General features: G+C 52.1%; 2 protein-coding genes across 13 annotated transcripts in view; both read right to left on the bottom strand.

The window, feature by feature from the left end:
• Positions 1-1,112: 1,112 nt before the first annotated feature.
• Positions 1,113-26,025, bottom strand: LOC102141881 (golgin subfamily A member 6C-like). 11 transcript variants are annotated; one of them, XM_073996181.1, is made up of 23 exons: positions 24,516-25,484; positions 23,510-23,755; positions 20,543-20,745; positions 19,610-19,710; positions 18,378-18,554; positions 15,380-15,516; positions 11,286-11,405; positions 9,300-9,380; positions 8,096-8,134; positions 7,780-7,830; positions 7,598-7,679; positions 7,395-7,501; positions 6,246-6,332; positions 6,031-6,138; positions 5,751-5,838; positions 4,810-5,342; positions 4,455-4,535; positions 3,095-3,170; positions 2,573-2,664; positions 2,232-2,334; positions 2,049-2,149; positions 1,804-1,957; positions 1,113-1,717 (listed from the first exon to the last, which is right to left on the bottom strand). In XM_073996181.1, exons 6-23 carry the CDS (start codon positions 15,383-15,385, stop codon positions 1,503-1,505), a joined length of 2,124 nt encoding a protein of 707 aa, XP_073852282.1. In that variant the 5' UTR covers positions 15,386-15,516; positions 18,378-18,554; positions 19,610-19,710; positions 20,543-20,745; positions 23,510-23,755; positions 24,516-25,484; the 3' UTR covers positions 1,113-1,502. The 11 variants fall into 11 exon arrangements, 9 of the variants coding, with proteins under 9 accessions (XP_073852282.1, XP_065403431.1, XP_065403430.1 ...); XM_065547359.2 differs by lacking the exons at positions 15,380-15,516; positions 24,516-25,484 and having other exon boundaries at positions 4,467-4,535; positions 23,510-24,195; XM_065547358.2 differs by lacking the exons at positions 15,380-15,516; positions 24,516-25,484 and having other exon boundaries at positions 18,384-18,554; positions 23,510-24,195.
• Positions 22,133-26,025, bottom strand: part of LOC135971594 (uncharacterized) — a 47,204-nt gene continuing 43,311 nt past the window's right edge. For both annotated transcript variants that reach the window (XM_065547418.2, XM_065547419.2), the window contains exon 6: positions 22,133-26,025. In XM_065547418.2, coding sequence (XP_065403490.1) covers positions 25,974-26,025 — 52 coding nt within the window. In that variant the 3' untranslated portion in view covers positions 22,133-25,973.

Raw genomic sequence — 26,025 nt, 5'->3', positions numbered from 1 at the left:
CCTCTAACTGAAACCGAGAGGTATAAAAACATATTTCACTCTTCGTAAAGAACTTTGTGAGGAGACATAACTCTGTGATGGTATAGACACTTTTCCTCATAATACTTTGAGCTTCACAAACAGTAGATTGCACAGCAGCTTGTAAACATTTTAAGTTGCATAAACTTCCCCTTGATTTTCAAATGTAGTGTAATACTGTCTACTAAATCTCTTTTTTGTTTCAACTAAGTACTCTCACATATATTGGTTTTAATAATGGTTGTTATTGTTTTTACAATGTTTTCCATTCAAGGAAAATAAGTAAATTCCTATGTCAGAGTAATCAATAAAGAATAGGTGTTAGCCAGAGAGGTCTAGATGGTAAAATCAATCTTCTAGCCTCAAAGAAGCTCCATGAACATAGAGGAATGCCAGGTGTCACACAGCTTTCCTTCACTCGAATTCATTCTTGACTAGAGCCTGTATGCCTGTTCCAGGGACATTTAAACTCTGAAAGGATTTCTTACGATCTTTACTGAATACATTAAGAAGAATGCCAACCAGTGCCCTTTTGCGTACTGGGACTTGTAGTCATGTGATTAAAACAGGTAATATGAACTCTGACTTTAAAGTATTGTAGATATAAAGGCTCTAAGCTAGAAAAGATTTTCCACATCCATAGTCAATGATGGGAGCCTTTCATTCCTCAGAAATAATCCCTTTTAGGTCACTGAGAAAGAGTCCAACTGCTGCAGCTCATGCTGCGATATCTTCAGGAGCCCAGAGCACGTACAAATCCTAAGGGAACTACCATAGTACCGCGCTCATTCCTGGCACCAGAACAAATGAAACACACTCTATCCTGCACACACCTGCCAGAGCAGGCCACTTTCCTTTTCTGTGAGATTTAAAAAGCTCCCCAAAATGTTACCACTCCCATCCCCAATACACAGAAAATAGGGGAAAGGCTGTTTCCAGTTCTCGGCCTTTAAACAACTCTAAATGTCACTACTCACAGGGGCATATTACAAAGTAAGAAACAGTGCGCACTTGAGGGCAAACCACATATTGAGCTAATGAAGAGCTCACTGTGATTAGGATTCCATCAAACATAATAGCAGAACACAAGCGAATTTTATCTGAATTCTGTAATGAATATACATGCTGCAATAACAGTAAAAAAAAGCACGGCAGCCTATTCCAAACCAGCAAGAATAGTTTTGTGCAAACAGTGGGTCTTTGTGTGTTTGAACTCCCACCACCTGAGGGCAAACTCGATATGCACGCTCAAGACCTACAATTATCAAAGTAAAAACAAAAATGCTAAAGGATGCCACAGTGAACATTAGGGAAAGAGCCACTCTCCCTTAACTTTTTATAAATAAATTTAAACTGTAAATTAGAAACACAAATAAACATGAGGGGCTGTAACATTCAAATGAGGTAAATGAATTGTGCAGGGGATTAACCCCATAACTTTTCGTTGTTGTTGTTGTTGTTGTTTTCAATTTCTTGACCAGCTCTCAGATGATGACGATGTTGATCTCCCTGTTCTCCGCTGCCCGGTAAAAGAAAGGGACGCAGGGTTTGCTGGCCAAGCCTGGGTGCTCCTGGGTGTCCTGCATTACAGGAAGCAGCTGCACGATCTTCTCTGCGGTGGGGTTGCCACGGGGAGAACCCTCCCTGGCCTCTCCCGCTGCAGGCTCCACGCTGTGGGCCAGGCTCACCTCACAAAGATCTTCGGAGAGAGGGAGGCGGGGGTCTGAGCACAGTGCGAGCCTCCCCTGCTCCTGCCTGCCCACCCCGCCTGAGGGCGCTACTCACCACCCTGCTCCTCCGCAGCCCCAAGCTCTTGGGGGGCTGGGGACCCTGGAGCGGGCTCATCACCACGGTTCTGGGCAGCGGGGGGGAATTTGTCATGCCCCTCGTGGTTGCACACAAGCGGCAACACCAGCTTCTGCAGCTCCAGCAGCTTCACCTGCAAGGAGGGGTGCTCAGCTGCCACGCCTGAGCTGGCTTCACATCCCACGCCCACCCCCACCCCTGCAGAGACGTTGCACGCCCTCTACCTTCATCTCCTCGTTCTGAGCCAGACCCATGATGTCCTCCTTCTCCTGGTGCCGAGTGTTTGGCACTGCCCCCTGGCTCTCATATTCGCTGATGTAGTCTCCTGCGAGAGGACAGGGCTCAGACACTGGGGCCCCTCCGACGGCCCTGCAGCTCCCCCTGCCATGCCCTGGCCTCCTGCTCACTCATGCCCTCTGTCGCTCCAGAGAGCTGGATGAATCCAAGCTCTAGTCTTTCCACCTGCTCCTTCCTGTCCGCCTTCTCCTTCGGGAGGTCCATAAAGCTGCTCTGGAGCCAAAATAATGGGGTCACACCTCGGGAGTGACCTATCCTGCCCCGCCCCCACTTTTCTTGGCCCACGCCAGGAGGCACTCATCTTCAGCTTCTCCATGGCCCCCTGCAGGGCCCGGTAGCTCTCCCCACACACAGACTCATCCCCAGTCCCTGGGGCGGGGCCCATGCCTCTGGCTCCTTCCAGGGACCACAGAGGAAGGTGGCAAAGTGGAGCAGGGACAGTCAGACTCACCATGGCCTCCTGGCACTCCAGGTCCTCTGGGATGTGTGGCATGGGCCGAGGTGCCTCCTCCTCCTCGCTGTCTAGATGTCCTCCTTCATCTCCTGTGGGGAGGTGGCCAGAGGGGTCCTCAGACAACCCAACAAGGGAGGTACTGTGGGCCCACCTCTCCCCACCCTCACTGTGTAACCCTGAGACAGCCCCTCCCCAGAGGGGAAGGAGCTGCTGTTCTTTATTTTTCCTTTTAAGAACCAAGATCTTGCTATATTGCCCAGGCACAGTCCTGCTACCAGTCGGTGCCGGAGTTCTGAACTGCTCCCTTTCTGATCTGGGCCAGTTCACTCATCCTTAGGCAACCTGGTGGCCCCCTGCTCCCAGGAGGTCACCATATTCATGCCGAGCTTAGTGCAGACACCCGGTCGGCATAATGACCAGCTGTTCTAAAGGTCTCTTCCAACCCCTCAATCCTGTGCTGCTGACAGTGCCCCCTTCCTCCTGGGGCTCTCTCCTCTTCCCCTGAGTGGTCTCCTGTACCTTCTCCAGGGAGAGCCATGAGGCTCAAGTGGGCCTCTAGCTGTTGGTTCCACTGGCTGGCAGCTTCTAGGTGCTCCTAAGGGGACGGGAAACAGAGTGAGAAGGCACGGAGGTTGCCAGGTTGTCCCCCTCGGGGCCCTGTCCTCAGCGACTCCCTCCCCTGGGTCTCCTGCAGGTTTGGCAGGCCATCTCAGCCACCGCTTTGCCCCGAGGTGGGTCTGCAGCAGTAACTCCCTGTGCAGCGCCTCCTTCTCGGAGGTCAGCTGCTGATAGGTGGCCACGTACTGCTGCGGGTGACCCAGGTATTAGTCTCGCTGCTGCTGCAGACTCTGAGACTCTTGGCTCTTCAGCTCCAGCTGCAGGAAGACCCTGGGCATGAGGGCACGTGGTGGCTGGCTTCCAGATTCTGGGACCATTAATAGGGTAGTGAGAGCACTGTGGGGCTCTGTCACCTGCCTGGGCCCCTGGCCCCTGGCTCCAGGCCTAAGAAACTTCCTCCCTTGCCTAGAACCCCATGCCTCCTTCCCCAGTCTCAAATCACATGTCCTCCTTCCCACCATTTAAACTGCAGGCCACAGACTGGTGGAAAAGCAGAGGGAGCCAACCACCATCTGCTAAGTGTGCTACAAGCCTAATGCTTTCCATGTATTCTCTCATTTAATCCTCAGCACCTCTGCAAGCAAAATGCTAACTTCCTTTTCAAGTTAAACAAACAGAGACTCAGAGATGAAAAATAGCTGAACGGTGACCAGTGGAACTGAGGCCAGAATCCAGGTTGAATCTAAGGAGGCTTTTTTGTTTTGTTTTGGGACAGAGTGTCATTCTGTGGCCAAGGCTGGAGTGCAGTGGTGCAATTTCAGCTCACTGCAACCTCCACCTCCCGTGCTCAAGTGATTCTCATGCCTCAGCCTCCTGAGTAGCTGGGATTACAAGCATGCGCCACCATGCGTAGCTAACTTTTTTTGTTGTAATTTTAGTAGAGATGAGGTTTCGCCATGTTGGCCAGGCTGTTCTCAAACTCCTGACCTCAAGTGTTTCTCCTGCCTCAGCCTCCCAAAGTGCTGGGATTACAGGCGTGAGCTACTGCCCCTGGCATAAGGAACCTCTTATACCAGTCTCTTCCCCTATGATTGGGGGAATCCATGCCTCTAGCTGGGATTATAATGTCCAGACCTGGGAGGAGCCCAGGGCTACCCACCTCTAAAAGTCAGAGGGCAGGAAGCAAGAAACAGTTATAGGGCTGCTCTGGAGGGGGCTGGGGTCACCTTCCCTCCAGCTAGAGCTGCCTTTGGCCTGGCACCTCCCCTCCCCAGAGGCTGGTGCCCGCCTCCCAGCCCTTCTTGGATGGGGCAAAGGTTACCATCTCCTTCACCTCACTCAGCTTCTCCTGCAGCTCCTTTACTCGCTGCTCCAACTGCAGAGCGCTCTTGTCCTCGTTGTTCTGGACAGAGAGAAGCAATCAGTGGCCATCCACTGCAGCTGGAGAACCCTGAACTTGGTGTCTGTCTCCCATGTCACGGGGAAGGGTGGAGGCAGGTTAGAAAAATCATCCCCTCCCCCACAGCCATCAGAGCAGGGCCTGATGAGCTCTGGCTCACAGGTGCCTTTAGAAGTACCATCTCATGTGAGGGCTACACTGCCCCATTTTACAGGTGGGGAAACAAAGGCCTGGAGGGCTAGGGATGAGGGCAGCCTCCCCAGGTGGGGCAACCCACCAGATCCTCGAAGCCGCACTGTGGCTCGGCCAGCTGCTTGTCGAGCTTGTGGTTCTGGGAAAGCGTGAGCCTCTCCTCCTGCTTTCGTAGCCTCTCCTCCTGCTTTCGCAGCCTCTCTTCCTGCTTTTGAAGCCTCTCCTCCTGCTTTTGTAGCCTCTCCTCCTGCTTTCGCAGTCTCTCTTCCTGCTTTCGCAGTCTCTCTTCCTGCTTTCGCAGCCTCTCAGCCTGATCCCTAAGCCTCTCCTTTTGCTCACGCAGACTCTCCTGCTCCTGCAGCGTCCACTCCTCCTGCTCCCGAAGCCTCTCATTTTGCTCCCACAGCCTCCTCTCCTCCTGCTCCCGGAGCCTCTCCTCCTGCTCCTGAAGCCTCTCCTTTTGCTCCTTGCTCAGGAGACTCAAGGCCTGGTTGTTTTCCACCTGGAATTGCAGTTTTTCCACCAAACTCTCCACCTCCTTCCTCAGGTGTTTGGCCTCATCTTGTAGCTGCTCCACCTCAGAGGGCCCTGCTGGGGGCGCCAAGGATGAGGGCTGAGCTGAGAAAGGAAGCAGACAATAAGGGCCTCTGGATTCCTCTTCCCACCCCCTCCCCCCTGAAAAAAAAAAAGGAAAAAAAAAGAAACAACCCTCCTCTTGATTCACAGCTCCTCTCAGGCTTCCCAAGCTTGGCCTCACTGCTAATGATTCCTCGCACCCGATGGTGCCCATTTCCAAGCCACTTTCAGATAGAGAGCACTGTGGGTGGCTGACAATGGGCACTCCTCCCTCTTTGCTGATGGGGACCCTGAGCTCATGGAGATGACAAGACTTGCTGACTCCTGGCACAGACCACTTTCCCACTGCCTCAAAGCCTTTCCATTCACCCACCTCCCTGGGGCATCCTAAGCCACCCCACAGCCCTCTGATGCCAGTCCTGCTCCCAGGTCACACCAGCCCCACCTTACCTATCTGGTGTTTGAGTTCGGACAAGGTCCTCTCCAGCTCCTGTATCCGATATGTGTCACGCATCTTCTCCTCCTTCAATGTGCGAGCCTGCCCAAAGCACAGGGGGAAAGGGCCCTGGAGAGGGGGCTGGTGGCTGCACAGGCTACCATCTTCCTCTCTGCCCCCACCTCCACAAAGCCCAGACCCATGACCACCTCTGGCTGTACTAGTCCCATGTTACAGATGCCCAGAAAGACCCAGTGACCCATCTAAGGTGGGGGCTGAAGGCTCAGGTCTCACCTCCACCGACATTTTCCGCATCCTCTCCTGCCACCGGGCCCTCTCTCCTTTTATATGTTGGGCATATTCGTCTCTCTGCAGCTGGACTTGTTTCAATGACTCTGTCACCTGCAAGAATGGGCACAGAAGTGAGGAAGGGCTGTCACTGGTCCTCACCTGCTCCTGGTCCCCTGGGGTCATCTTCCTTCCACATCCCTCCCTCTGCAAAGCCTCACCTGTGTCACGTGTGCGTTCAGCAGCGCCCGCTCCTTTAAGGTCTGCCGTAACTGCCGCTGGAGGACGGCTTCACTGCGGCTCGAGGACTGGATGGGGAAGAGTGAGAAGTTTTGATGTGGGGAGCCCGGGCAGTGCCCCTCAAAAGGGTTATCGCTAGGCTCAATATACAACTCAGTCAGTAAAGATCAAGGCATTTCCAAGCCCGTGGTCTGGTTTTTAGAAGAACTCAGTAAAGTTGGAAGGGACAGGGAAAGAGATCGAATTTACTGCTGGCTAACGGAGGCCCAGAGAGATCAGATCATATTACAATTGTTATTACTGTTATTACTACCACTGTTTGAACCTGAATGGAGTGCTTCACCAGGTACCATGCTAACAATCCCATTTAATCCTCACAACCACCATATGAGACATTTACTAGGGTAACCTCTATTGCGTAGATGAAAAACATGGAGTATTCGAGGTTAAGTGCTTGCCTAAGATCACTTAGACAGAGCTGGGATTTGAACACCCAGGTCTATCCGATTCTCTAAGCCCATTTTTTCTTGCTAGGTGTGGGGGCACAGATAGAGGGGGGAAAATTAATCTTTTGTTCACTTTTTGAAAGGATGATACATTCGCATCGTCCAAAACTCAGAAGGTACAGAAGGGAAGTGTCTCCCAGCCACCCTGTCACTCTCTCCTGAGTTTTTTATGAACACTTGCAGACATGTTTTATGTATAATAGTACGTACACACACACACAAACACACACACACACACACACACACACACACACACACACACACATCTTTCCTCTCTCTACAGAAATGGTGACATAGTAAAGGTACTCTTCTGTACCTTCACAGTACAAGTACCCGATACCCCACCTGGGACTTGGCCAAGGCCACAGCCAGGTAAGGGCAGGGCAGGCACTTTGCCTGGCCTCTGAGCTCTGTGTCCAGTGTTTGCTCCCCACAGTGCCCCCAACTCACCCACAGCAGCTGACTCAGCCCCAGGCTGCCTCTAACAACCACACACAAAAGCAGCGAGAAATGAGCACGCTGCCTTCTGGGCAGGACACTGCATCCTGCAGAAGGGACCTTTAGGCTCACTCCTGCATCTGGGAAGCCAGGCTGCCAGGGGACGGGGCAGCTGGTTGGACTCACCCTGTCCTCTTCCCGCTGCTGTGTACACACAGCAGAGAGAGCCCGCTCCAATTCTTGAATACGCTGTAAGGAGGATTGCAGGCGGCCGGCCAGATCCTTGGACTCTTCTGTAATGACAGAGGTTGAGATGGGGCCCAAAGGACTCCCCCTAAAGACCTGTCAAAGTGCCAGGTTGAAGGATGACGGGGTGCCCACGTTCTCACCTTCGAAGTGTCTGGCGGCACGTTTAGTATGGTAAAGGGTGGTCTTCAAGTCTGCCTTTTCCAATGTGAGGATGTGGATTGTCTGGAATTGAACGTTTGGGAGAAAAGCCAAGCAAGTGCTGAAAGAGACGGAAAGAAACATTCTCCGGAGGACAGGAGAAAACTCCCCACCCTCCACTCACCTCTAACTGCTCCGTCTGTGCTTTGTGTATGTCATTGCTTGCTTTCTTTTCCTGTAGGAAGAGGAAGACAGAGCTCTTACCCGGGGGAGGCAGAGATGGCACAGCCAGAGACATGCCCCCAGCATGCCACCAATGCCCCAGGACAGGCACACCCATGGGACCAGGTTTTCAGGGACCCTGTGGGTATGGGGTGGAATCTGAGGGGTGAGCCTTCTTCCCCAGGCTGGGAGTGGGTGAGACGAGACTGGCGCCTCTACATCTGAGTGCCCCTCAAACCCAGCAGTCATGTTGTGTGCAAACAAAGAAATCGCGTTACTTCTTCCAGCTGATGTTCCACTTGTTTCTTCTGTTGTTTCTGTGGGGAGAGTCAAATTCAGGTGACTGAGGGGGGGGGGGCCCTCAACTCTATTCCCCAGACCAGGAAGCAGTAGGCAGGGGCCAGGAATGGATTTTAAAGGCAAAGTTCTCAGACCCAGTGGCAACATGAACTGGTCAACTCTCCTCAAGTTCCCAAAGACAGAGGATTTGGGTCTTTGTTGGTTTTTGCCCACAGCCACAGAACTCAAAGTCTGAATCTGGATTCTCTCAAAAGGACAGTAACATAAACCTCTAGAGTCGGAGTCTGAGAAAGGCCCACCGTTCTGCCAGTTTGTGATTTAGAAAGATGTGTTCATTCAATGAACGTTTACTGAGCACATACGGACCAGGTACGGGTCTTCACAGCACAGATACAGGACAGAAAAGGACAGACGGGAGCCGTTGGCCCTGAGGTTTCCATTCTAGGGGCTTTTTTTTTTTTTTCTTTTTGAGACGGAGTCACGCTCTGTCGCCCAGGCTGGAGTGCAGTGGCGCTATCTCTGCTCACTGCATTTCCGCCTCCTGGGTTTACACCATTCTCCTGCCTCAGCCTCCCCAGTAGCTGGGACTACAGACGCCCACCACCTCGCCCGGCTAGTTTTTTGTATTTTTTAGTAGAGATGGGGTTTCACCGTGTTAGCCAGGATGGTCTCGATCTCCTGACCTCGTGATCCACCCGTCTCGGCCTCCCAAAGTGCTGGGATTACAGGCTTGAGCCACCGCACCTGGCCCATTCTAGGGGCCTTTAACTCTTGGACTCTCAGAGCTAACAGAGACCTTTGATACTCTACCTCCTCTGGAAACACAAGCCCAAGGAGGAGAGCTGGCTAGTCCAGACTCAAAGAACAAATTAGGGACTGAGTCAGGGCAGAAATACGGAGCCCCTAACAACCCTCACTTCTCTGAGAGGCGAGAACCCCAGGGTGTGTGTGGCAAGGACTGGAGCAGAGGTGTCTGAAGATGACAGTCAGCAAACAGGACAGTGACAGAAGAGCCATGCTGCATGCTCCTTGCTCTGGGGTCCCCCCAGGTGAAGCCCAGGCACTCCAGCTGCCCATTAACCCTTGGCACCAGGGGCCCTAGCCCCTTTCTTCAGGGCCCCAAGGGGAAACTGGAGTCCAGGATTGGCAGCATGGAATCAGGAGACCCCACTGGACTCTTACCAATGATTCTATGTTTTCATTGAGTTGATTGATTGTTGCGGAGCTTGAGTCCAGGGCTAATTCCAGTTCTTGGTACCGGCTCTGAGGCGCACGCAGAGAGGAGGAGTTGGAGGAGGGTTGCGGGGAGAGGTAGAGAGAACAATCATTAGGGCTGGGGTGTGTGTGGGCTGTCTCAGCTGGTAGAGGGGCACCCAGCTCCCACTGTGAGAGGAGGTTGGAGGGCTGGCATGAAAGGTCACTGCACTTCGGCCCAGGGCCTCTTACCTCTAGATCCTTCAGGGTGGCAGATGATGCAGGGGTAATAAAAATGAGAAATGAAAAAAAATGCTTTCATGGGAAACAGTTATGGATATAAAGTATAAAAACAGTAAGGGACTGGGTACAGTGGCTCACACATGTAATCCCAGAAATTTGGGAGGCTGAGGCGGGTGGATCACGTGAGGTCAGGAGTTTGAGACCAGCCTGGCCAACATGGTGAAACCCTGTCTCTACTAAAAATACAAAGATTAGCCGGGCACCCTGGCAGGTGCCTGTAATCCCAGCCACTCAGGAGGCTAAGGCAAGAGAATCGCTTGAACCCAGGAGGCAGAGGTTGTAGTGAGCCGAGATCGCACCACTGCACTCCAGTCTGGGTGACAGAGAGACTCTGTCTCAAAAAAAAAAAGCCCCAAATCCCACATGCCTGCTCTGTACATTATTCCCAAATTACTTTTAAACTTTAAGATATGTCTCACCATTTCCAAGATTATAAAAGATGTGGGGAAGGAAAAAACCCAATCAATCAAGCAGGTGAAGAAGCAGACATAAACAGGCTGAAGGTTAATGGCAGCAACATAAAAATAAGCCAGAGGCAAAGTATCCCCCAAACCAGAGAAGCCTCAGGGGCATGCACAGCTGCAGACAAAAAGCCAGAGAGGGGTCCTGGCACTGCCTCGCCTTCCACTTTCTCAATGGGGTAGCACTACCCCATTGGAGTGGTTAAGGTTGGACACCAGCATCTTCAGAATGTCCTGAATCTACAGGAGGTGACAAGGGAAAAAAACAAGGCAGGGGGAGAAAGACAGAAGTGGTTTAGAGAGAAGCAAGAAAGTCAGGGTAGGAGGAAGACGTGAGTTCAGGAAAACGAAATGCTGAGGAAGAGCAGAGGAGATTAAAACCATGGCCTATGCCGTTCTTCCAAATGGCCACCTGCGGCCTTTCCGGGGCAGGAACAAATAGATGGAAATGTTCCCTGAGCGATGCAGTCACAGGGTAGAGTCACCTGACCAATGCAGCTCTTAATATGCTCACTGGACCCCTCTCCTCAGGCCCAGGATGTGGGCGATGAATCTGGTAATGCTCCAGACCTCCACCTCCATTAATAAAACCAGACTTCTGAGTAAGGGTTCACTTGAACTAAGGGGGCTCCAGCTAAAAAACAAGTTTCAAAGACACTGATCTTGTCCAGTATCATCTTACAGAGGAGGAAACTGAGGCCCAGGAGAAGAAGTGATTTTTCTCTGGTCACCCAGCAAGCTGGTGGCAAGTTAGATCTTCTCTTACTCCTAGTGCCTGGGGCTTTCCTCACCACACGCTGGAGCCCCCTTCGGTGACTCCTAAAGGGACAGCCTGATGGCAAGTGACTGTACTCATTGGCCCAGGTTCCCCTTGAGACTGGGGATGAGGAAAATCAAACAGCAATGACCATTTCCTGGGTGTCCTGGGTGTTTACAGCAGGCCATGTACTAGGGATTAACATAAAAACAACAACAATATGAAATCTCATTTAAACTTCACAAATGGAAGTCAAACCACACTACCCCTATTTTACAGATGTGAAAAGAGAGGCCCAAGGAGCTCAAGCAACTGACACAAATCAGATCCCTAGCAGATGGAGAGGCAGGATTCAAACCGAGAATTCTTAACAAGTACCCAGCAATCTCAACAATTACCCTCTACTGCCCCTTGGGCCCCCTGTCCCCAGGAGACTGGCCAGCCAAGACTCACATCCCCAGGTGAGTGGCAACCACCAGAAGTGGTTGTCTCAGGGCTACTGCCAGTAGTTTTCTTTTTCGTCTTCGCTCCTGCCGGAACACCAGGCCTGCTCCTCTGCTGATATTCTTTTAGCTGTGGGAAAGAAGAGCAGTAATACTCATGAGAACTACCAGCCCCTACAGCCACATCCTCCTTTACAGTTTTTGCAAAATACTCTTATACACCATCTGATTTAATGCCACCAAGAACTGTACATGGTGTTGCCACGATCACTTAGTGACTGAGAGGGATTGATATTATGGCTAAAAATGAAAGGCGGGGGGGGGGGCAATAATGGAACTTAAACTCAGTCTTCTGACTCCAAGCTCTGGGGTTTTACCATGAATCAGCAGCTGCCAGGGACCAAAACCAGAGCCAGTGGTAGAAAAGTCAGCATTAAGTAGGCAGGAACTGTACGCTGTGTGGTTTAGAGTCATACATCCTCACACGTCTGGAAGTGTGAAGAAGTGCACCAGGACCTCTCAAACTTTTATATCAATGTGTCCTCATGGCAGAAGGCAGCTTTTTTGGTAAATCTGGGAACTTATCAGAAAGAGGACAACCAAGTCTCATTTCAGAGAGAAGTCTGGTATACTCTTAGAAACCTATGTGACTGTCATCCCTAAGTACATTAATGTTTTTCCTCTCTCAAGAGAATCAAGGGAAACTGATGCTTTAGAAAGATCTCCCACATTTATCCTGTGGCACTCAAAGTGCCCCAGGTTGAGATGATAGGAGGAAGATTCAAGGTGTCAAGTTCAGTTTCCGAAGATCTATTCCACAGAGGATGAGCAAATCTCACTTCAGAGACCAGTGATTGAAGCTCTGTCTGGTCCCAGAACTGTGGAGAATTAGAATGTGAGGTGGAGAACTCAGAAAAAAATGTTAAATTCTCTTTGGAGAGTAGAAGGCTGGGAGAAAACCAAACCAAACTCGTTCTCCCATTGCCACCCAGAGATACTGACAACATTTTGAGCTCACGGGTGAAGTGTAGGCTTTTCACACTGCCAATGTCTATGTGAAGGGAGTGAGGCAGCCTGAAACCTCTTGCCCCTAGGTCCCATAGTCCCCATTCCCCTTCCAGCTGGAAATTTGTGCTGTGACCCAAGGAACCAGAAATGGGGTGAGAATGCTTAGGGGACTGGGTCATAAGATCAATGGCTGGTCTTGCAGCAGTAATGACAGTTCGTAGGGGGACTGTGACATCACTACATTCCACTCCTCCTGGGGGTGGGGGAAACCACATCAGTGCGATGGCTGAGTCACCACCGATCCACGATGGTGGAGGGGGACATAGAGCTGGGATTCAGGTCCTTGGAGACACCAGTCCAAAGAGCCCAGGGAGGTCGGGCTTGGGTCAGCAGGAGGGGAGAGTCGAATCTGCAGCAGGGAACCCCAGGAATCACCAGTTCAAAGTCACCCAGGGATGAATGGCAATGGGGGGGCCTGGGGCTGGGAGACCCAGGTCCTTGGAGAGGTGAGCCCCGAGAACCCAGGGAGGTTGGGCTTGGGGTGGCAGGATGTGAGGGCTGAGTATGGAGTGCGGAGCCCCAGGAGTCACCCACCCAAAGTCACCCTGGAGTGATTGGTGAGGGCAGGGGCTGGGCTTCTTGCTGAAGGAGTGGGACTGACTGCCAGGACTTTGGTGGGGGGAGCCCAGAGGTGCCAGGGTTGGGGGCCCCAGCCCAGTGTGCCTCAGGAGTGGTATAGACTCTGGCAGTGGTCTTGCCATTGGAGGGGATCTCTGGCTGGATTGGGGGGCCACGACCTGGTGCTTTTTACCTTTTTCTTGGCTGCTGCCAATTTGCGCTCTCGAGTTTCTTCTAACATCGCGGGGTGGGGAGGGAGGCAGGGTTGGGGCCACATCAGGGAACACCTCCAGTCACCTACCAGTCAGCTGTGTGACTGAGCCAGAGGAGGCGTAACCAGGGCGCCAATAGAACACAGAAAAGGGGTGTGGCCTTAATGCTCCAAGCCCATTGGTCAGTGAGAAAGATGAAAGGGAAAGGAGGCGTGGCCAGGCAGCAGTGTGTCCAGAGGAACCTGTGGCATCACAAAGGAAGCTGCCCATGCAACTGCTGTCCCCGCCCACTTGGGGTGAGGGGCGGGGCCTGCTTACTCCGGGAGAGGGGAGGGGCCGGCTTTTGCTTTAAAACTTTAAAAATAAACTTTAAAATATATATGTGTTTATACTTTATATATATGTGTGTCAGTGTGTGTGTGTCTACATGTTCCTCCAGAGCTATCTTCATAATCCAGCTTCTATGTATGGTCTATGATTTTGGCCTACATTTTTCATCTTCAGATGGAGTACAAGAATTACCAGTATTACCTCAATTGAGACACAAATCCTATAAAAATGGAAAATCCATAGCATGTTTGATGATTAATGAAGCAGATTATATTATCCAACATTCCAATAAGGTAAAATAATCACAAGGATTTCTCTTGGAAAAACATTTCTCTTATTCTCCTACATTATTAAGACTTTTTAAAAACAAGAAACATGTCTAATATCTTTAAAATCACAAAGCTTTTGGGCCGGGTGCGGTGGCTCCCCTTAGGTCAGGAGTTCAAGACCAGCCTGGCCAACATGATGAAACCCCGTCTCTGCTAAAAGTACAAAAATATCCAGGTGTGGTGGCGCGTACCTGTAATCCCAGCTACTCAGGAGGCTGAGGCAGGAGAATCACTTGAATCCAGGAGGCAGAAGTTGCAGTGAGCCAACATCGAGCAACTGCACTCCAGACTGGGCAACAGAGCAAGACTCCATCTCGGCTGGGTGCGGTGGCTCAAGCCTGTAATCCCAGCACTTTGGGAGGCCGAGACGGGCGGATCACAAGATCAGGAGATCGAGACCATCCTGGCTAACACGGTGAAACCCCGTCTCTACTAAAAAATACAAAAACTAGCCGGGCGAGGTGGCGGACGCCTGTAGTCCCAGCTACTGGGAAGGCTGAGGCAGGAGAATGGCGTGAACCCGGGAGGCGGAGCTTGCAGTGAGCTGAGATCCGGCCACTGCACTCCAGTCTGGGCGACAAAGCGAGACTCTGTCTCAACAAAAAAAAAAAAAAAAAAAAAAAAAAGACTCCATCTCAAAATAAAATAAAATAAAATAATAAAATAAAATAAAGAAAATAAAGAAAAACACAAAACTTTAGATTTAATAAGCACTCAAAGCTCTTTACCAGTTTAAAGCAAATACAAGGCCTCTTTCTTTAGAATCACCTGGCCTGTCTAAGCCTTGCAAATGAAACTGATTTTCTCACTTGATCCTTGGCTATGACTTGCAATCATGAAAATCAAGACTTGTGTTATGTCACTGTGTATTGCTACCTGAATTCCACACTGTGCTGGGATCAGGGGTTGAATCTTTCATGATTCGCTCCATGATCTCTAAGCTTTTTCTCCCACACCAAACTAAGCTTCTTTCTAGAGTTCTACAATTGACAGTTAGTAGACAAGAGGGTTCTCAATAATGTAGTCTCTGGACTAGCAGCACCAGCAGAACCTGAGAACTTTTTATAAGTGCAAATTCTCAGGCCCCACCCTGGACCTGGTGAATCAGTAACTCTGGAGTAAGGCTCAGCCATCTGTGCTGCAGTAATCCCTCCAGGTGTTCAAGAACCTCTGGCATACAACAGGTAGAAAAATGTGTTTCCTTCTGTAGGTCCAAAGCCAGGGATACTATATGTTCTGTCTTGATATGAAAAAAAGACATGCAATTAAAAGACATAAATCTCCCTCCTGCTCCCACCCTGCATCCAATGTGTTCTATTTTTGAGTTAAATAAAAAAACAAGTGGCAATCAGAGATTCAGTCTAAAAAGTATATTTGCAATGTCAGTTCTCATCCAGCCTGATCTCATACAACACCATTTACACCCTCTTACCTCTCAAGTTTTAAAAACATATCTTCACAATGTAAGTCGCAGGCACACTAGCAGTTCTATAATAAAACACCAAGTAGATTGGAATGTCCAAACTTACCAAAGAAGAAAAGTGGAATCACTGGCTATATTTTCAAACTGTATTCAACAGGAAATATAAGTTTTGAATTTTTCTCACCTTCATACTTCCAAGTCAATAGAATTAAACCAGAATACTCCATTCTTTCAAGGCCTCTAGCCAGGCAAAATCTTCCTGTATTACTTCTCACTTTGAATGGATATAAAGCAGAGTCCTCCTAGGCACATTTTGTATACCTGCAAAGATGCAGAACTAAACACTTCCTTCTGTTCAATATTCAAACAAAAGACCTGTAACCCAGGATGGTGAGTGTAATACTTCAGCAGTAGCACCAAAGCCTCCAATATGAAAAGATACCAAGAACGCCACTAGCAAACCAAATGAGCTCATGGCTGGGAGCAGTTCATGCCTGTAATTCCAGCACTTTGACAAGCCAAGATGGGAGGATTACTTGAAGTCAGGTGTTCAAGATCAGCCTGGGCAGCATAGCAAATTCACATCTCCATAAAAATTTTTTTGAATTAGCTGGGCATGGTGGCACACACCTGTAGTCCTAGCTACTTGGGAGGCTGAGGTAGGAAAATTGCTTCAGTTCAGGAGTGCGAGGCTGCAGTAGCTATGATCATGCCACTGCACTCCAGCCTTGGTGACAGAGCAAGACCTAGATAATTACAGTCTGTCCTGCTCCTATTTACATTAAAATCACTAAGATAAATGCTTTCAATCAGCAGGATAAAAATTAAGTGAAATGTGACTTTGGAGGTTAGCCAGAAAATAGGAATGGAGAAATAGGCACTTCCCATAAGAATAAAAATGGCCAATAACCATATAGAAAAGATTAAAGGCAAGGCCTGGTGGCTCACACCTGTAATCCCAGCACTGTAGGAGGCCAAGTCAGGTGGATCATCTGAAGTCTGGAGTTTGAGACTGGCCTGACCAACATGGGGAAACTCCGTCGCTAGTAAAAAATAAAAAATTAGCCAGGCATGGAGGTGGGCACCTGTAATTTCATCTACTTGGGAGACTGAGACAGGAGAATCACTTGAACCCAAGAGGCAGAGGTTGCAGTGAACCGAGATCACACTGTAGCACTCCAGCCTGGGCGATAGAGCAAGATTCCATCTCAATAAAGAAAAAAAAAAAGAAAAAGAAAATATTAAAAAGCACTAGATACCAAGGAAATGTAATGAAAACAATGAGATTTTCTGCTTAAATACCAGCAAAGAGAACAAATAGAAGGGGGAAACTGGAGCTCCACCCCTGTTGGTGGGAGTATAAACTGAACCACTTTTTCTGCAGGATAATTTGAAAATTTCTATTAAAAATCCTCAAACTGTTTTATGTTATTTTCCTCCAGAGATTCTCCTTCTATGAATTCAGTCCAAAAATGGTTGCTCGAGTCCATTAAAAAAAAAAAAAAATATATATATATATATATATATATATATATATATATATATATATATATATATAAGAAAATTTAGTTCAGGGGTGGAAATTATTAGACTAACATACATCGAGCTTTTAAAAATGATGATGCCAAGGATATATTTACTGCCATAGAGATATGCCCAAAACATAGTGACAAAAGACTATATGTTATGATTCTACTTTTAAAAATGTTTATATGCATAAAAAAATATAAAAAGCAACAAACCAGAATGTTTGGATGGCAAAATTAAAGACTTTTCTTCATATTTTGTCTTCTGAATTATTATAAAAATAATGTGATTTTCTTTATAATCAGGGAGAAGTATTATTTTCATTTATTTATATTTAAGTTTCTTTTCTTTTCCTTATTTTTTCTCATAGATATATTACCTGTAGTCTAGAGAGCTTGAGTCGCTGCCTCTTGACGTAAATCAGCCCATTTCAGTCTCTATCAGTTTGCCTTTTTTGGACATTTCAAATCAATTGAGTTATGCAATATGTGGTCTCATGTCTGGCTTTTTTACTTAGCTAATGTTTTTGAGGTTGGTCCATGACATATAACTTTCTGGGCCCAGATTCTGCCTCCTCAGAAGTATGGGATCCAGGGCCCTGCCTGGCCATGGCTTTCTTGTTCTGCTCTAGGCAGTCCTAGCCCCAAAGCCTCCAGCCCTCTGGACACCTCCATCCCCAGCTATGCCAAGGCTCTCTTCATTCTGGGCCTTCTGCTCATCACATTCACCCTTGTCCTGGTGAGTATCTGGCTGGGCTCGGGCTCCTTCTTGAGGGGCAGGCTGAGCCTTTGACGCCTTGAGCCTTTGAGCCAAGCTGAGGGGTGAGCAGGCCCCTTTACACCCCTGTTTCCCCCACCCAAGCACAGCATCTCCTCAGCCCCCAGCTGGGGTTGCAGGATTTGGGGGTAGGGGGCTGGGCCTGATCTCGGTGTCCCTGCCCTTCTTGTCAAGGTGCTAAAGTGGAGGGCCTCCCTCAGGGTGTTCAGCCTGGGAGTGTAGACTTGCACAGTGCGGTACAGAGGACACTCCAGACAGGTAAGTGGAGGGTGGTTCTCCCTGACCCCACCCCAGGTGTTTGTTCTTGGTGGAGTCCGCCACCTCCACTGCCAAGGCCTTCTGCAAACACTCCCTGGGGGCTGTCATTGGCAGCGCCTGGGTGGTGCAGTCAGTGTGCCAGAAAAGCTCCCCACTACCATGGGCAGTGGCCCAAGCAGTCAAGCAGACTCCCCCAAGCAGGCTCCACCTACCCCTAGCCTGTTCCCAGCTGCCTCCCACCAACCCTAGAAATGATGCTGGGGCCCGACAGAGACGGAACTTAGGTGCACAGGGGGCCAGGAGACCTGGGACAGAGAACAGGAGGTGTGGGGAGGGAATCTTCCTTCTCCCACTTCTCACTGCATAATGGCCAGACAGTGGCACCTCCAGGTCCTGGAAGGACATGTGTGAACCCAACTCAGTTTCCCCTTTGTCTTGTGGTCTTTCTTCTCCCCTGACCAGGGCCAGGTGGATGTGGGAGGAGACGCAGCACCATCCTGGGTGCACTCAGACTCATTCCTCACTCCTGGCCTTCACTCCCTTTCCTCTACACACAGGCGACCCCTCATGCTGCTGATCCCTCTGCTGAAACCCAAACTCCAAGCCTCTCCTCTCCCCACCTTCACCTTGTCCCACGGCTTCCACAGACAGTGCCTCAACGCTGAGGAATGAATCCGGAGTTCCAACACCACTGACTTTCCCAGGAACTCAGAGCCAGAGAGGGCCAGGGTCCAGCCCGAGGCCTCACAGCCAGGGGCTTCTTCCCTCCTAGACCCCCAAGGATTGGACTTGCAGGTCTGGGACAGAGGTGGGGTGGGGGAAAGCAATGCCTTGTCAACCCATGCAGGGAGCCCCACTCCCATCCCCAAGGTGCATAAAGTCTAGGAACACCCCTGCTCCCATGTCCATGCTCACTCAGGGCCCTGCTCCAAGTGCTTGGCACTGACACTGGCCTCCCGCCCTCCATGCCACAGATATCCGTCTTGTTTACAGAGGGGGAAATGGTGGCCAGGAGCCTCCCCCAGCACACACAACTAGACCACACAGAGGACTTAGGCACAGCTCGGGGGTCCGCAGTCTCTGCTGCCCCTCCTGACACCAAAGTGTGGTCCTGCTGCCAGGTGGCAGGAAGGGGACAAAAGCTTGCCCCAAAGAGGGCTGGGGAAGGGATACCCTTATGCCTGCCTGGTCTGGTCCAGTAGGGCTGGAGAGACTGTCAATCCTAAGAGAAAGGCTGGCCCTTTGGGGGTATGAAAAAGTCAGGAAGCAATCCAAGGTCGGTGTTTAAAAAAACTGATTTCTAGATACTTAGACAGTCATCTGATATGAGGAGCTGGGAGGGCCCCAGGGTACAGCCCACAAGAGGAGGAAGACTGAAAAGGGGCCAGAGTGGGGATGGGGGCTGCTGAGGGCAAGGCCCACGTCCTTCCCTGATGCCCCAAACCCAATCACAGAGCCAGTCATCCTCAGGCCAGAGGGTGTGAGCAACGGGGCCCCTGGCTGCTCTACAGTGAATCAGAGCCAGTGGGTGTGGGGGGTCTTCCAGGGCAGGTGTGGGGCTGTCAGGGCAAGGTAAGGCAGGCTCGCAGGGCAGAGACTGAGGCTGACTCCTGCAGCCCCACTGCAGGGGGGAACACAGGGATAGGCAAGGGTATTAGTCTAGAAAGCCCCAGCAGCTCCTGTGCCCATCAGGACACCATTGAGGCCTGGTGGTGGTGGAACCCAGGAATGGTCTTTGAACCTATGACCTGGAAGGGGGAGCCAAGGATAGTCCTGGCCCGAAGACTCCCCTACCTGCAAGGAGTGGGCAGGGCCAGTGAGGGGACCCCAGGAGCCCAGACCATAAGCTTACCTGGCCAAGGACATCAGCCAGAATCAAGACATCAAAGAGGATGGGTAGAAAGATCATCACATCGGGGTTGACAGAGGCTGGCACCAGGTTCCTCTGTACTTCTGGAACACACAGGCCTCTCCTTCCTATCCCTGAAGCACCCCTGCCCCCACCCCAGCACCCCGAAGACCAGCCTAATAGATGCACTTGTGCTGGGTCAGCCCCACTGTCCAAGCAACTGCAAGTTCTCACTAGAGAGCCAGGGCGGGGCAGGGTGTAGGAGAGGTCCCTAGAAGATGCCCCCCGGGATGCCCTGAAGGAATGCCCTGAAGGCTAAAATGTTCCCCATTGGGCCTTCTCAGGGAGGGAGGGCTATGGCAGCCTGTTCTCTCCAGCCACCTCCATCACCACAGGAGCCCTTAAAGGCATCATGGGAGATAATTGGTTCACTGGAGCCAGGAACAGCACGGATGCAGCTCTGGGGCTGAGGCTAAGTGGACTCTGGGAGACCGTTACTCTCTCTTTGAGCTTTGGTCTCCTGGCCCTTTACAAGCCAGGCTGTTTCAGCCTTTGCATGAGGCCTTGCACAGAGACTGAGTTCAAACACAGCTGGTGAACACAGCAGGCTTTAGGGAGGTGGCACATACCTGGGGGTTGGGGCTGGGTAACAGGGAAAGGAGGCTCTGGGGGCTAGTATGGCATGTCTGGAGGTGGTGCAATGGGACCTGCACCACGTGAGGAGAGAGGGTCCACCTGGAAGAGTGGATCAGTCAGATGGCCACCAAGCTGGATGGCCACCGCCAGAGCTTGCAGGACAGCAGAGGGGTCTGGGAAGGGACAGAGGACAGCTGAGGGGCAGGGAACCTGTATTCCTCCATACAGACATGTGAGTCTTCCTTAAGTGGGTCTTCCCCGTGGGTGCGAGGGGGCATTCAATACACACCTCCAGCTCACCTCAAGCCATCTCAGGAGGCCACCACCAACTCACAGAGGCCAGTTCAATTGTCACAGCAAACCCAGAACAGCACAGCCCTATCCTTCAGATGAATAAACAGAGGGAGAGGCGCATCTCACAGCCAGGAGCAGGGACTCAGACCCAGGTCCAGCTGCAGTGTTGCTTCAATGACTCCACCTGCACCTCCTCTGGGACTCAGTTCCTGTTAACAAGTGAGCACTTGATTATGGGTGAAATAGATGCTATTATCCCCATCTGGCTGCTGGGGAAAGGGAAGCAAGGCACAGGTGACTTGCCCAAGGCCAAAGTGACAGGGCTGGTTAGCCAGTGATGGAGACCCAGGCTGGGACTAGGAGAGATAGGGCTCCAACCTTCGGCCTAGTGGCCCTGCCCAACCCCTTCGGGCCAAGATGACTTCCTAGGAAGCCAGGCATGGAGGACAGCATGCACCTGAACTGAGGACAGAAGACTCTGATGAGAGGGAGGGGGAGGCCTCTGACATAGTTTGGATACTTGTCCCATCCACATCTGGTGTTGAAATGTGATCCCCAATGCTGGAGGTGGGGCCTAGAGTGTGAGGTGCTTGGGTCATGGTGGGAGATCCCTCATGAATGGCTTAGTGGCCTCCCCACAGTAATGAGTGAGGTTTTTTTTTCTTTTTCTTTTTTCTTTTTGTTTTTGAGACAGAGTCTCCCTCACAGCTCAGGCTGGAGTGCAGTGGCACGATCTCGGCTCGCTGCATCCTCCACCTCCCTGGTTCGAGTGATTCAATGAGTGAGTTTTCTATGAGTTCGCCAGAGAGCTAGTTGTTTAAAAGAGCCTGATGCCTCCCCTCTCTTGCGTCCTCTCTCACCATGCAACACGCCTCCTCCCTCTTTGCCTCCCACCAGGAGTAAAAGCTTCCTGAGGCTTCACCAGAAGCCTAGCAGATGCTTGTACAGCCTGCAGAACTGTGAGGCAAAGAAACCTCTTTTATAAATTACCCTGTCTCAGGGCTGGGAGCAGTGGCTCGTGCCTGTAATCCCAGCGCTTTGGGAGGCCGAGGCGGGTGAATCATTTGAGGTCAAGGGTTCAAGACCAGCCAGGCCAACCTGGTGAAGCCCCGTCTCTACTAAAAATACAAAATTAGCCGGGCATGGTGGTGCATGCCTGTAATCCCAGCTACTTGGGCGGCTGAGGCATGAAAATTGCTTGAACCTGGGAGGCAGATGTTGCAGTGAGCCAAGATCACGCCATTGCACTCTAGCCTGGCCCAGAGTGAAACTCTGTCTCAAAACCCTGTCTCTACTAAAGATACAAAAAATTAGCCAGACATGGTGGTGCATGGCTGTAATTCCAGCTACTCAGGAGGCTGAGGCAGGGGAATAGCCTGAACCCAGGAGGCGGAGGTTGCAATGACCTGAGATTGTGTCACTGTACTCCAGCCTGGGCGACAGAGCTAGACTTTGTCTCAAAAATAAACAATCCAGTCTCGGGTAATCCTCTAGAGCAATGCAAAATGGACTAATACAGCCTCCACGCTTGGTGTCCACTGGACCTGACACTCAGGGAAGGGCTGGTCTTGACTCTGCCATTAACAGGCAGACTATGACAGAGTTGTTCCCCTGCTCTGCCTCAGTTTGTCCTCTCAGCTGAGCAGAGCAGGGATAATTGCTTCTCATGTGGGCCACAGGACAAAACAAAGCCCTGAGTCCCACAGGAAGGTAGGTGGGCTATGTCCAAGGAAAGACAGACCTGGGGCTGGGGCAGTATTTTATGTTCCTGGGGTGGCAGAGGGACATGAAGAAGATGCCTCCTTCATGGGCAAGGGAGAAGGGAAAATAAGCAGAGAGGCACCAGACACCTGCCTCACCCCCACCTCCCCCACCCCACACCAGGCCCATTCCCACTTAGCCCCCAACTCAGGCTGCACCATTCTTCTTACAGTCAGCGTGACTTCCCGGCAAACCTGACGGAAGCTGACAGCTTGGATTCATCAGGGACAGCATGTAGTGCAGGTGATGTGCAGGACGGAAGTGGAGAGGGGACACGGGAGCAGTGGTGTCAGGTCTGGGGCTGCAACATGGTACCTGCCCTGGCTGTGGACAGACCATGCTGGTCCACCCTGCCAGATGTGGCCTCTAATTCTAAGGTCTCCAAGTTCCAAGCCAGGACTGGAGCCAGACTCCCCTTGGGGACAGGGGACACAATCCACGTAGACATCACTTGTGATTTGGGCAAAGCCAGCTGGACAAGTGAATGGGAGGGGCCCCGCTGGAGGGTAAAACTGGGCCTGGACTACTCAGACCTGCCTCTGTGACAGGACGGTCCCGTCCTTCCAGTCAGACTCCTGAGCTGGAAGCCCACCCAGCCAGGGAGTGGGGAAGGGGTGGCCTGCAGTCTCCCTTGAGTCTATAGCCCTTCCCACTGAAGGGAGCTCCATAAAAAAAGATGCAGAAACACGAAGTGCCCCTCCCAGCTGCTGGCTGCGACCTGCAGTGGCCTCCAGGACCCTGGATGAGTCAAGATGGGACTGCCAGCAGCTGGGGGCAGGGGGAAAGCTGGGTCCCCAGGGTGGATGCCTAGCAAGAACACACAGGGATGGCGAGTGATTGGCTGTCAGGGCTAAGCCCCTTCTGCCAAGGGGGCCTTGGTGACACGCCTGCTGCTGAGCTCAGCGGAAGGAGTCAGGGCCTGGTGCCAAGTACCCTCTCTGCCTGTGAAGACAGTCCTGGGATTATTACCCCTCTGCCCAGGGCTCAAGTATCCAGGCTGTGGAAGGGCCAGCAGTCAGAAAGAAGGAGGCCATGGGTGTGGGTCCCCTAGCAGTCAGGGGCCTTAGTGGACAAAGCCCCTATGAGGGGGATGAGAAGGAAAGGAGACTGAGCTGTACCCCCCACCGTGAGATCTGTGGTAACAGGTTCCAGAAGGGGCCCTGGGGGAGACCAGCATGACGGGAATGGCTACAGATGCCTTTGGGCACCTACTCTGCAGGGCTGGGCCAGCCGGAGGTTTAGGGCCCACATCAGAGGGGTGGGCCGGGCGCCACAAGGAATGAGGCTTCGTCTGGTAGAGCTGTGACCCTCTTCATCCTCTCCTGACCCCCAGCTGACCCTTGTCCTCAGATCTCTGCAGAACTTTGACCAAGTGGTGCTGGATGAATTCCAGTGGGTCCAGGGTGGTCCTGGGTGACCCAGGACTCAGACCAGGGTTCTGGGGTTGAGGGCACGAGGCTGGAAGAGATGACCTACCCTAGTCCTCTAAGGCTGCCCAGGCCCCTGAAGTCTGTCATGATCGTCCCACTAGGCCGGACCCACTGACCACCAGATTGGTTGCCACCTTCTTCAGGGCAGCGCCAGCCCAGGCCCTCGTGTGAGACTGTGTGTGACAGGGTCTGCACACCGTGGGGGAGGCAGAGGGCCTCTTGGTAGACACGGTCATCCTAGACCTCGGTCAGTACCTCTTTCCCTCTGCAGGCCCCCTCCCTCTGTCCATCTGCCTCCTCCCTTGGACTTGCTGCCTCCGCATGCCCTGATCTGAAGCCTGCCTTCCCTCCTCGTGGAGCCCTCCAAGGTGCTTCCAGCCCCAGCTCTCTGTTCCCGCAGCACCTTCTGGGTGCAGATTCTGCCTTCTGAGAAGTCTGAGGCAGCGCCTTGCCTGGTCATAGCCTTCTTGCTCTGCTCTAGGCTCTCCTAGCCCCAAAGCCTCCAGCCCCCTGGACACCTTCACCTCCAGCTATGCCGTGGCTCTCCTTATCCTGGGCCTCCTGCTCATCACAGTTGCCCTTGTCCTGGTGAGTGTCTCGCTGGGCCCGGGCTGCTTCCTGAGGGGCAGGCTGAGCCTTTGATGCCTTGAGCCTTTGAGCCAAGCTGAGGGGTGAGCAGGCCCCTTTACACCCCTGATTCCCCCACCCAAGCCCAGCATCTCGTCATCCTCCAGCTGGGGCCAAGAGGTTTGGGACCAGAGGGGTGGACCTGATCCCAGTGTCCCCACCTTTCTTGTCAAGGTGCTAAACTGGAGGGCGTTCCTTGGGTGCTGACTTTCCCAGAAACTCAGAGCCAGAGAGGGCCAGGCACCAGCCTAAGGTCACACAGCCAGGGGCTTCTTCCCTCCTAGACCCCCAAGGATTGGACTTGCAGGGCTGGGACAGAGGTGGGGTGGGGAAAAGCAATGCCTTGTCAACCCATGCAGGGAGCCCCACTCCCACCCCCAAGGTGTATAAAGTCGAGGAACACCCCTGCTCCCACGTCCATGCTCACTCAGGGTCCTTCTCCTAGTGCTTGGCACTCACACCGGCCTTGGCACTCACACAGGTATCGGTCTCATTTACAGAGGGGGAAATGGTGGCCAAAAGCCTCCCCCAGCACACACAGCTAGACCACACAGAGGTCTTAGGTGCAGCTGAGGGGTCCACAGTCTCTGCTGCCCCTTCTCCCACTCATGCTGCCAGGGACCACCCTCTGCAGAGGGAGAAACGAGAGTGAGCTGGGTGCTCACACATGGGGCATGGGGGACTAGGAAAGGGTCAGCTAGGAGGAAAGGGTGAGGTCTGATCCTGTATGTACACATCGCACAGCCCGTGGAGTCAGGACACCCAGGGCCAGGTCCCAGCTCTGCAGCTGCTGGGCATGTGACCGTGGTTAAGTCGTCTCCCTGGACTCTCCATGCACTTTGCATGCTGCATGCACCTTCTAGAATGAGCGCGGACACTGGCTGGGCTCATACTTACTGCGTAGGTTGAAGGCCCCAAGTGCTTCTGCAAGGGGCTTTGCTTCTCCTCATAAGAGTGGCACAGGCTGGCCACGTGCTCAGGGGGTAGAACGGAGTAGCTCTAGAGGTAACAGGTGGGAGCTGGGCTTGGGTTCCTGGCCCAGACAGGGCAGGGTACACCATAGGGTCACAGGGCCTGGCCCCTTCTCTAGCAGCCGTTGGCCCACAGGCTGCCCAGCTGCCCACCCACAACCCGTACCTTTGGGCAGCCCCAGCTGTGCTGCAGTTCACTGGACAAGCATCCGCCATCGACACTGTGCTTGGCCACACTGGAGAGGACAAAACTCAGCACTGCCACTGTGGCCTTCACTTTGCCTGACTCTGAAGGACCCATGGGTGGGACAGGGGGTGTCACTATGGGCCCAGCCACCTCCCTGTTGCCCTCTTAACTTCAGCTCAAAGCTCCCAGGCCCCCTGAAGCCACAGGCACTACTACTGCTACACCAGGAGCTGGCAGAGAACAGGAAGGTGGGACTGTCAATGTCTTTCTTTCCCTCATGCTTCTCCACTAGGGAAGGCAGGTTAAGGATGCTGCTGGGAGGGGTGGTGGGGCCCCTCTGTACCAAGCACCAGGTGGAGGTCCCAAGGCTGCCTGGGGCCTGTGGACTCAGCGGGGTACTCACCAAACTTGGCATCAGCCTTGAGCTTCAGAATGTTTTCGTACCATGGGGAAAGGTGACCTTAAGAGGGTGCCATGCCCCTGTTCACCAGCCCCTCATCCACAGCCTGGGTC

This window comes from Macaca fascicularis, chromosome 7, assembly GCF_037993035.2.
Source record: "Macaca fascicularis isolate 582-1 chromosome 7, T2T-MFA8v1.1".
Classification (NCBI taxonomy): Eukaryota; Metazoa; Chordata; class Mammalia; order Primates; family Cercopithecidae; genus Macaca; species Macaca fascicularis.
Note: the sequence above shows the minus strand (reverse complement) of the source record. Positions and strands in the feature narration are given on the sequence as shown.